A 12,110-nucleotide genomic window follows, 5' to 3' on the forward strand; every position below is an offset into this window, starting at 1 on the left:
CAAGCCAACTGACCCCCATGTCCACAAAAGACACCCGAAAGTTCATAAACTCAATACACTCAGGGGCTCCATTGGACCCGTGCCCACACCACATATTCAAATGAGCCAGCGCCACCATTGCCCCGAGCTGTACTGGACAATCAAACGCTCCCTCGAAACCACCACCTTCCTAAATGACTAGAAGCACGCCGAGAACATCTCGCTATTACAGAAACCCACAGCCGATCCTAGAGATATGAAAAACTACAGACTCCTCTCTCTTCTCCCCTTCCTAGCCAAGGAAGCGAAAAGGCCATCAACACACAGTTCACGGAATTCCTCAAAGAAAACCACATCCTGGATCCTTCCCAATCCAGTTTCAGGAGCAACCACAGCACCGAAACCGCCCTCCTTGCAGCCACAGATGACATCCGCACCATACTGAACCACAGAGGAATGGTTGCCCTCATCCTCCTCGACCTCTCCACCGCCTTTGACAAGGGATCCCATACCACCCTATGCACCAGACGTCACGATGCCGGCATTCGCCGGAATGTATCCGCTCCTTCCTCACCGGAATGACCTAAAGAGTCAGACTCCTGCCATTCATCTCAGAACCAACAGAAATCCTCTGTGGAGTACCCCAAGTCTCCTCCCTGAGCCCAACCCTCTTCAATATCTACCGGGGTCCTCTTGCCAAAATCGTCAGACAGCACGGTCTCAAGATAGTTCCAATGTTGATACGCAACTAATTCTCTCCCTCACCAACAAACCATCAACAGCTAAGAACAACTTTCACAACAGAATGAGAGCAGTTGCCGACTGGATGAAAAACAGCTGCATCAAGCTCAACTCAGACAAGACTGAGATCCTCATTCTGGGTCCCGCTCCCTCCACCTGGGATGACTGCTGGTGGCCAGCTGGTCTTGGAAGCACCCTCCTACTCACCGAACACGCACACAACCTGGGGATCATGTTGGACATCACACTATCCATGACCTGCCAAGTCACCACTGTCTTATCATCATTCTTCCACACTCTTCGCCTCCTTCGTAAGATCTTCAAGTGGATCCCTACCGAGGCAGGAAGAATGGTCACCCACACATTCGTCAGCAGGAAACTCGACTACTGCAATGCTCTCTATGCCGGAATAATGAAGAAGCTCCAAGCAAGACTCCAGAGGATTCAGAATGCAGCAGCCAGACTCATCTTAGACATCCCCTGCCCCAGCCACAACTCCACCCTCCTTAAAGACCTGCACTGGCTCCCCATCAACAAAGGCATCACCTTCAAGCTCCTGACTTACGGCTACAAGGCTCTGCACAACATCGGACCTCCGTACCTCAACCACCACCTATCTTTCTACACCCTCACCAGACAGCTCTGTTCTTCTCAATTTGCCTTTGCTGCCCCCCCATAGAATCAGGAAGATACAGTGGGGGGCAGATCCATCTCCTACCTTGGAGCATAGACCAGAAACATGCTACCTAGCCACCTCAGGCAGGCCCCCTTGCTGAATCAGTTCAAGAAGGACCTCAAGACCGGGCTCTTTGACTGACTGGCTCCCCTCCGACAGCTCCTTGAGACCCCATGGGTGATAAGCAGAGCTATGCAAATTGCTGATTGATTGTTTGACAGATTCATTGAAACCAGAAAAATGATTGTGCCACTCAATGGGAGAATTGAAAAACATTGTAACCCACGAGTAATGTATTAGACGTTATTGTGACTGCATATGTGAAAGTGTTTTGTATGTTTCATTTAGAAATATCCCTCTGTTACTGAGAATCTCAATAATCCTGAATTGCAGAAAGAATTATATGTCACTGGCTCCAAAAAGTTAAATCCTGAATCCAAGCCTCCTGAACCTTTAACCCCTGCACTCACGGAGCAGGTAAAATTGACTTAATCTTGTTGTTCTTTTTTTCATTGTTCCTGTTTAATGTAATGAAACTGCATTGCTCAACAGTAAACAACAAACAAAGACTGATTATGTATTTTTAGTATTTTTACAATTTACACCAGTATTTTAATGGGTTAAAATGGAAAGCAGTTTCAGAAGTGGTACATGAGGTATGGGTTGCATACAGATGCCTTTCCTGAACTCTGGAATTAATATAGAAACCAGGCTGCAGAAGTAGTTAGGAAAAACTTTTGCCCAAATGTATTCCATGACAAACACACAACCTAGGGGTGCTTCTCATCAAATGAAATGAGGACATCCTAGCAGCAGGGATAGATGTAGCAACTGCTCTAGGACAAATCTAAAGGGATATGTTTCTTTTACAATTTTGATACCGAGAATTATTATGGCAATATTCAAACTGAGCAGAAGAGGGAAAATACTAAGGGATCTTCAATGACAATGGAAATATGTTGGGAATTGGAATGTTGCGCAGTTCTCCCAAAGTTTGTTTCTCAGAGAATCCAGAGGTAGATTGAGAACAATTTGAAAATGACACTTCTAAATGTCTACCCAGCTAATATAAAACTATATAAGTTGCTCAATTCCCAGGTGAATCTCCAGTGCAGTACTTTCCTCAAATGTCATATTTTAGGCTTTGTAGAGCCAAATTATGGAATAATGTCTTATTGGAGTTGGCCGTTTCTGCAGGGTCAGCATCAAATGATTTGCCTTCACATGTCATATCTTGCTGAAATTGGTGTCGTTGGGTTCATTAATCTGTGCAATTTACCACTGCTAACCAGTGCTAAAGTGCTTGTTTACACTCCCTAAAACATAGTAAAATGGACTTAGACCTGATTGGCATATTCAATTTACTTACAACTTCATAGAGAAGTGGCATACAATGTACCCGGGGTCTGCAAATTAAATGCTGCTAGTGGGCCTGCACCTTTATACAACCCCTTTGCCAAGCCATAAACTCCCCTTTTGTTGCTTATATGTCATCCATAAGGTAGGCCCTAGGTAGCACATATGGCAAGGTGCACTGTGATTCAAAGTTTGAACATATACTTTTTACTTTTTACTTGTCCTGGTAGTGAACAACTCCTATATTCATTTTTTGTTATTGAATGTGCCTAGCTTGCATAACTCCTCTTCTTCATATTCTACTTCATGAGATCTGGCCTACCTTGATTTCCCTCAGAAGTCACAATGTCATGCGCCCGTAGCCCACCTAAGAAAACCCGCCAGAAACCAGCACCGCAAGAAACCCAGCTGGTTCACTACCAACGTCCAAGACTCTAAACTCCCCTGCAGACGAGTCGGATGAAAATGGAGGAACAGCAAAACCATGGCAGACCACACAGTATACAAAGACACAGTCAGTGAGCACCATCAAAGCATCAGAGCCTCTAAAAAGGCTGCCATCCGGGAACGCATCAGCACCAATGCACACAACAGAAAAGAGCTTTTCAGCATTGTCAAGGAATTGACGAACCCTGGCACGGACCACTCAGATATCCCCCCTCTCAAGACCTCTGCAATAACCTCACCACCTTTTTCCACCGCAAAATCCAGGACATATATGAAGGGTTTGAAAGCCAAGTCCCACCTCCACCGTGGAGCAGCACCAGAATGGACCCCACCGCCAAGCCGTCTCCAAGCTAACTGACCCCCATGTCCACAGAAGACACCCGAAAGTTCATAAACTCAATACACTCAGGGGCTCCATTGGACCCGTGCCCACACCACATATTCAACTGAGCCAGCGCCACCATTGCCCCGAGCTGTACTGGACAATCAAACGCTCCCTCGAAACCACCACCTTCCTAAATGACTGGAAGCACGCCGAGAACAACCCGCTATTAAATAAACCCACAGCCGATCCTAGAGATATGAAAAACTTCAGACTCCTCTCTCTTCTCCCCTTCCTAGCCAAGGAAGCGAAAAGGCCATCAACACACAGTTCACGGAATTCCTCAAAGAAAACCACATCCTGAACCCTTCCCAATCCAGTTTCAGGAGCAACCACAGCACCCAAACCGCCCTCCTTGCAGCCACAGATGACATCCGCACCATACTGAACCACAGAGGAATGGTTGCCCTCATCCTCCTCTACCTCTCCACCGCCTTCGACAAGGGATCCCACACGACCCTATGCACCAGACTTCACGATGCCGGCATTCTCCGGAATGGATCCGCTCCTTCCTCACCGGAATGACCTAAAGAGTCAGACTCCTGCCATTCATCTCAGAACCAACAGAAATCCTCTGTGGAGTACCCCAAGTCTCCTTCCTGAGCCCAACCCTCTTCGATATCTACAGGGCTCCTCTTGCCAAAATCGCTAGACAGCACGGTATCAAGATAGTTCCTATGTTGATACGCAACTAATTCTCTCCCTCACCGACAAACCATCAACAGCCAAAAACAACTTTCACAACAAAATGAGAGCAGTTGCCGACTGGATGAAAAACAGCTGGCTCAAGCTCAACTCAGACAAGACTGAGATCCTCATTCTGGGTCCCACTCCCTCCACCTGGGATGACCTTGGTGGCCAGCTACAATTGGAAGCACCCTCCTACCCACCGAACACGCACACGACCTGGGGATCATGTTGGACATCACACTATCCATGACCTGCTAAGTCAACACTGTCTTAGCATCATTCTTCCACACTCTTCGCCTCCTTCGTAAGATCTTCAAGTGGATCCCTACCGAGGCAAGAAGAATGGTCACCCACACATTCGTCAGCAGGAAACTCGACTACTGCAATGCTCTCTATGCCGGAATAAAGAAGAAGCTCCAAGCAAGACTCCAGAGGATTCAGAATGCAGCAGGCAGACTCATCTTAGACATCCCCAGCCACACCTCCACCCACCTTAAAGACCTGCACTGGCTCCCCATCGACAATGGCATCCCCTTCAAGCTCCTGACTCACGGCTACAAGGCTCTGCACAACATCGGACCTCCGTACCTCAACCAATTACTATCTTTCTACACCCTCGCCAGACAGCTCTGTTCTTCTCAATTTGCCTTTGCTGCCACCCCTAGAATCAGGAAGAGCACAGTGCGGGGCAGATCCATCTCCTACCTTGGAGCATAGACCAGAAACATGCTACCTAGCCACCTCAGGCAGGCCCCCTTGCTGAATCAGTTCAAGAAGGACCTCAAGACCGGGCTCTTTGACTGACCGGCTCCCCTCTGACAGCTCCTTGAGACCCCATGGGTGATAAGCAGAGCTATGCAAATTGCTGATTGATTGTTTGACAGATTCATTGAAACCAGAAAAATGATTGTGCCACTCAATGTGAGAATTGAAAAACATTGTAACCCACGAGTAATGTATTAGACTTTATTGTGACTGCATATGTGAAAGTGTTTTGTATGTTTCATTTAGAAATATCCCTCAGTTACTGAGAATCTCAATAATCCGGAGTTGCAGAAAGAATTATATGCCACTGGCTCCAAAAAGTTACATCCTGAATCCAAGCCTCCTGAACCTTTAAACCGTGCACTCACGGAGCAGGTAAAAGTTACTTAATCCTGTTGTTCTTTTTTTCATGGTTTCTGTTTAATGTAATAAAACTGCATTGCTCAACAGTAAATGACAAACAAAGACTGATTATGTATTTTTAGTATTTTTACGATTTACATCAGTATTTTAATGGGTTAAAATGGAAAGCTGTTTCAGAAGTGGTACATGAGGTATGGGTTGCATGCAGATACCTTTCCTGAACTCTGGAATTAATATAGAAACCAGGCTGCAGAAGTGATTAGGAAAAATATTGGCCCGAATGTATTCCATGACAAACACACAACCTTGGGGTGCTTCTCATCGAATGATATGAGGACATCCTAGCAGCAGGGATAGATGTAGCAACTGCTCTAGGACAAATCTAAAGGGATATGTTTCTTTTACAATTTTAATACTGAGAATTGATTATTATGGCAATATTCAAACTGAGCAGAAGAAGGAAAATACTAAGGGATCTTCAATGACAATGGAAATATGTTGGGAATTGGAATGTTGCGCAGTCCTCCCAGAGTTTGTTTCTCAGAGGATCCAGAGTTAGATTGAGAAGAATTTGAAAATGACACTTCTAAATGTCTACCCAGCTAATATAAAACTATATAAGTTGCTCAATTCCCAGGTGAATCTCTAGTGCAGTTCTTTCCTCAAATCTCATATTTTAGGCTTTATACAGCCAAATTATGGAATAATGTCGAATTGGAGTTGGCCGTTTCTGCAGGTTCAACCTCAAATGATTTGCCTTCACATGTCCTATCTTGCTGAAATTGGTGTAGTTGGGTTCATTAATCTGTGCAATTTACCACTGCTAACCAGTGCTAAAGTGCTTGTTTACACTCCCTAAAACATGGTAAAATGGACTTAGACCTGATTGGCATATTCAATTTACTTACAACTTCATAGAGAAGTGGCATACCATGTACCCGGGGCCTGTAAATTAAATGCTGCTAGCGGGCCTGCAGCTTTATACAACCCCTTTGCCAAGCCATAAACTCCCCTTTTGTTGCTTATATGTCATCCATAAGGTAGGCCCTAGGTAGCACATATGGCAAGGTGCACTGTAATTCAGAGTTTGAACATATACTTTTTACTTGTCCTGGTAGTGAAAAACTCCTACGTTCATTTTTTGTTATTGAATGTGCCTAGCTTGCATAACTGCTCTTCTTCATATTCTACTTCATGAGATCTGGTCCACCTCGATTTCCCTCAGAAGTCACAATGTCATGCGCCCGGAGCCCCCCTAAGAAAACCTGCCAGAAACCAGCACCGGAAGAAACCCAGCTAGTTCACTACCAACCTCCAAGACTCTAAACTCCCCTGCAGACGACTCGGATGAAAATGGAGGAACAGCAAAAGCATGGCAGACCACACAGTATACAAAGACACAGTCAGTGAGCACCACCAAAGCAACAGAGCCTCCAGAAAGGCTGCCATCCGGGAACGCATCAGCACCAATGCACACAACAGAAAAGAGCTTTTCAGCATAGTAAAGGAATTGACGAACCCTGGCACGGACCACTCAGATATCCCCCTCTCAAGGCCTCTGCAATAACCTCACCACCTTTTTCCACCGCAAAATCCAGGACATATATGAAGGGTTTGAAAGCCAAGTCCCACCTCCACCGTGGACCAACACCAGAATGGACGCCACCGCCAAGCCGTCTCCAAGCTAACTGACCCCCATGTCCACAGAAGACACCCGAAAGTTCATAAACTCAATACACTCAGGGGCTCCATTGGACCCGTGCCCCCACCACATATTCAACTGAGCCAGCGCCACCATTGCCCCGAGCTGTACTGGACAATCAAACGCTCCCTCGAAACCACCACCTTCCTAAATGACTAGAAGCAAGCCGAGAACAACTCGCTATTAAAGAAACCCACGGCCGATCCTAGAGATATGAAAAACTACAGACTCCTCTCTCTTCTCCCCTTCCTAGCCAAGGAAGCGAAAAGGCCATCAACACACAGTTCACGGAATTCCTCAAAGAAAACCACATCCTGGACCTTTCCCAATCCAGTTTCAGGTGCAACCCAGCACCCAAACCGCCCTCCTTGCAGCCACAGATGACATCCGCACCATACTGAACCACAGAGGAATGGTTGCCCTCATCCTCCTCGACCTCTCCACCGCCTTCGACAAGGGATCCCATACCACCCTATGCACCAGACGTCACTATGCCGGCATTCGCCGGAATGGATCCGCTCCTTCGTCACCGGAATGACCTAAAGAGTCAGACTCCTGCCATTCATCTCAGAACCAACAGAAATCCTCTGTGGAGTACCCCAAGTCTCCTCCCTGAGCCCAGCCCTCTTCAATATCTACAGGGCTCCTCTTGCCAAAATCGTCAGACAGCACAGTCTTAAGATAGTTCCTCTGTTGATACGCAACTAATTCTCTCCCTCACCGACAAACCATCAACAGCCAAGAACAACTTTCACAAAAGAATGAGAGCAGTTGCCGACTGGATGAAAAACAGCTGCCTCAAGCTCAACTCAGACAAGACTGAGATCCTCATTCTGTGTCCCACTCCCTCCACCTGGGATGACTGCTGGTGGCCAGCTGGTCTTGGAAGCACCCTCATACCCACCGAACACGCACACAACCTGGGGATCATGTTGGACATCACACTATCCATGACCTGCCAAATCAACACTGTCTTATCATCATTCTTCCACACTCTTCGCCTCCTTCGTAAGATCTTCAAGTGGATCCCTACCGAGGCAAGAAGAATGGTCACCCACACATTCGTCAGCAGGAAACTCGACTACTGCAATGCTCTCTATGCCAGAATAATGAAGAAGCTCCAAGCAAGACTCCAGAGGATTCAGAATGCAGCAGCCAGACTCGTCTTAGACATCCCCCGCCCTAGCCACAACTCCACCCTCCTTAAAGACCTGCACTGGCTCCCCATCAACAAAGGCATCACCTTCAAGCTCCTGACTTACGGCTACAAGGCTCTGCACAACATCGGACCTCCGTACCTCAACCACCACCTATCTTTCTACACCCTCGCCAGACAACTCTGTTCTTCTCAATTTGCCTTCGCCACCACCCCTAGAATCCGGAAGAGCACAGTGGGAGGCAGATCCTTCTCTTACCTTGGAGCATAGACCTGGAACATGCTACCTACCCAGCTCAGGCAGGCCCCCTTGCTGAATCAGTTCAAGAAGGACCTCATGACCTGGCTCTTTGACTGACCGACTCCCCTCCGACAGCTCCTTGAGACCCCATGGGTGATAAGCAGAGCTATGCAAATTGCTGATTGATTGTTTGACAGGTTCATTGAAACCAGAATAATGATTGTGCCACTCAATGGGAGAGCTGAAATACATTGTAACCCACGAGTAATGTATTAGACGTTATTGTGACTGCATATGTGAAAGTGTTTTGTATGTTTCATTTAGAAATATCCCTCTGTTACTGAGAATCTCAATAATCCGGAATTGCAGAAAGAATTATATGTCACTGGCTCCAAAAAGTTAAATCCTGAATCCAAGCCTCCTGAACCTTTAACCCCTGCACTCACGGAGCAGGTAAAATTGACTTAATCTTGTTGTTCTTTTTTTCATTGTTCCTGTTTAATGTAATGAAACTGCATTGCTCAACAGTAAACAACAGCCAAAGACTGATTATGTATTTTTAGTATTTTTACAATTTACACCAGTATTTTAATGGGTTAAAATGGAAAGCAGTTTCAGAAGTGGTACATGAGGTATGGGTTGCATGCAGATGCCTTTCCTGAACTCTGGAATTAATATAGAAACCAGGCTGCAAAAAGTTAGGAAAAACATTTGCCCGAATGTTTTCCATGACAAACACACAACCTCGGGGTGCTTCTCATCGAATGAAATGAGGACATCCTAGCAGCAGGGATAGATGTAGCAACTGCTCTAGGTCAAATCTAAAGGGATATGTTTCTTTTACAATTTTGATACCGAGAATTATTATGGCCATATTCAAACTGAGCAGAAGAGGGAAAATACTAAGGGATCGTCAATGACAATGGAAATATGTTGGGAATTGGAATGTTGCGCAGTCCTCCCAGAGTTTGTTTCTCAGAGGATCCAGAGGTAGAATGAGAACAATTTGAAAATGACACTTCTAAATGTTTACCCAGCTAGTATAAAACTATATAAGTTGCTCAATTACCAGGTGAATCTCCAGTGCATTACTTTCCTCAAATGTCATATTTTAGGCTTTGTAGAGCCAAATTATGGAATAATGTCTTATTGGAGTTGGCCGTTTCTGCAGGGTCAACATCAAATGATTTGCCTTCACATGTCCTATCTTGATGAAATTGGTGTCGTTGGGTTCATTAATCTGTGCAATTTACCACTGCTAACCAGTGCTAAAGTGCTTGTTTACACTCCCTAAAACATAGTAAAATGGACTTAGACCTGATTGGCATATTCAATTTACTTACAACTTCATAGAGAAGTGGCATACCATGTACCTGGGGCCTGTAAATTAAATGCTGCTAGTGGGCCTGCACCTTTATACAACCCCTTTGCCAAGCCATAAACTCCCCTTTTGTTGCTTATATGTCATCCATAAGGTAGGCCCTAGGTAGCACATATGGCAAGGTGCACTGTAATGCAAAGTTTGAACATATACTTTTTACTTTCTACTTGTCCTGGATGTGAAAAACTCCTACGTTCATTTTTTGTTATTGAATGTGCCTAGCTTGCATAACTCCTCTTCTTCATATTCTACTTCATGAGATCTGGTCCACCTTGATTTCCCTCAGAAGTCACAATGTCATGCGCCCGTAGCCCACCTAAGAAAACCCGCCAGAAACCAGCACCGCAAGAAACCCAGCTGGTTCACTTACAACCTCCAAGACTCTACACGCCCCTGCACACTACTCAGATGAAAATGGAGGAACAGCAAAAACATGGCAGACCACACAGTATACAAAGACACAGTCAGTTAGCACCGTCAACGCATCAGAGCCTCTAGAAAGGCTGCCATCCATGAACGCATCAGCACCAATGCACACAACAGAAAAGAGCTTTTCAGCATAGTCAAGGAATTGACGAACCCTGGCACGGACCACTCAGATATCCCCCCTCTCAAGACCTCTGCAACAACCTCACCACCTTTTTCCACCGCAAAATCCAGGACATATATGAAGGGCTTGAAAGCCAAGTCTCACCTCCACCGTGGACCAGCACCAGAATGGACCCCACCGCCAAGCCGTCTCCATGCCAACTGACCCCCATCTCCACAGAAGACACCTGAAAGTTCATAAACTCAATGCACTCAGGGGCTCCCTTGGACCCGTGCCCACACCACATCTTCAACTGAGCCAGCGCCACCATTGCCCCGAGCTGTACTGGACAATCCAATGGTCCCTCGAAACCACCACCTTTCTAAATGACTGGAAGCAAGCCGAGAACAACCCGCTATTAAAGAAACCCACAGCCGATCCTAGAGATATGAAAAACTACAGACTCCTCTCTCTTCTCCCCTTCCTAGCCAAGGAAGCGAAAAGGCCATCAACACACAGTTCACGGAATTTCTCAAAGAAAACCACATCCTGGACCCTTCCCAATCCAGTTTCAGGAGCAACCACAGCACCAAAGCCGCCCTCCTTGCAGCCACAGGTGACATCCGCACCATACTGAACCACAGAGACATGGTTGCCCTCATCCTCCTCGACCTCTCCACCGCCTTCGACAAGGGATCCCATACCACCCTATGCACCAGACTTCACGATGCCGGCATTCGCCGGAATGGATCGGCTCCTTCCTCACCGGAATGACCTAAAGAGTCAGACTCCTGCCATTCATCTCAGAACCAACAGAAATCCTCTGTGGGGTACCCCAAGCCTCCTCCCTGAGCCCAACCCTCTTCAATATCTACAGGGCTCCTCTTGCCAAAATCGCTAGACAGCACAGTCTCAAGATAGTTCCTATGTTGATACACAACTCATTTTCTCCCTCACCAGCGAACCATCAACAGCCAAGAACAACTTTCACAACAGAATGAGAGCAGTTGCCAACTGGATGAAAAACAGCTGCCTCAAGCTCAACTCAGACAAGACTGAGATCCTCATCCTGGGTCCCACTCCCTCCACCTGGGATGACTCCTTGTGGTCAACTGCCCTTGGAAGCGCCCTCCTACCCACCGACCACGCACACAACCTGCGGATCCTATCGGACTTCATGCTATCTATGACCTGCCAAGTCTTCACTGTCTCATCATCATGCTTCCACACTCTTCGCCTCCTCTGTAAGATCTTCAAGTGGATCCCTACCGAGGCAAGAAGGATGGTCACCCACACATTTGTCTGCTGCAAACTCGACTACTGCATTGCTCTCTATGCCGGAATAATGAAGAAGCTCCAAGCAAGACTCCAGAGGATTCAGAATGCAGCAGCCAGACTCATCTTAGGCCTCCCCGCCACAGCCACATCTCCGCTCACCTTAAAGACCTGCACTGGCTCCCCATCAACAAAGGCATCACCTTCAAGCTCCTGACTCACGGCTACAAGGCTCTGCACAACATCGGACCTACATACCTTAACCACCACCTATCTTTCTACACCCTCGCCAGACAACTCTATTCTTCTCAACTCGCCTTCGCCACCACCCCTAGAATCAGGAAGACCACAGTGGAATGTAGATCCTTCTCCTACCTTGCATCATAGACCTGGAACATGCTACCTACCCACCTCAGACAGGCCCCCT

At 46.7% G+C, this 12,110-nt stretch overlaps 1 protein-coding gene across 1 annotated transcript in view; it reads left to right on the forward strand.

Moving 5' to 3' along the window:
- Positions 1-1,636: 1,636 nt before the first annotated feature.
- LOC138297044 (sporozoite surface protein 2-like) overlaps positions 1,637-12,110 on the forward strand; it is a 41,383-nt gene continuing 30,909 nt past the window's right edge. Inside the window, exons 1-4 of the mRNA XM_069236556.1 lie at positions 1,637-1,684; positions 1,745-1,873; positions 5,283-5,411; positions 8,823-8,951. Coding sequence (XP_069092657.1) covers positions 1,637-1,684; positions 1,745-1,873; positions 5,283-5,411; positions 8,823-8,951 — 435 coding nt within the window. The remainder of the gene's footprint in view (positions 1,685-1,744; positions 1,874-5,282; positions 5,412-8,822; positions 8,952-12,110) is intronic.

This window comes from Pleurodeles waltl, chromosome 5, assembly GCF_031143425.1.
Source record: "Pleurodeles waltl isolate 20211129_DDA chromosome 5, aPleWal1.hap1.20221129, whole genome shotgun sequence".
Taxonomy (NCBI): Eukaryota; Metazoa; Chordata; class Amphibia; order Caudata; family Salamandridae; genus Pleurodeles; species Pleurodeles waltl.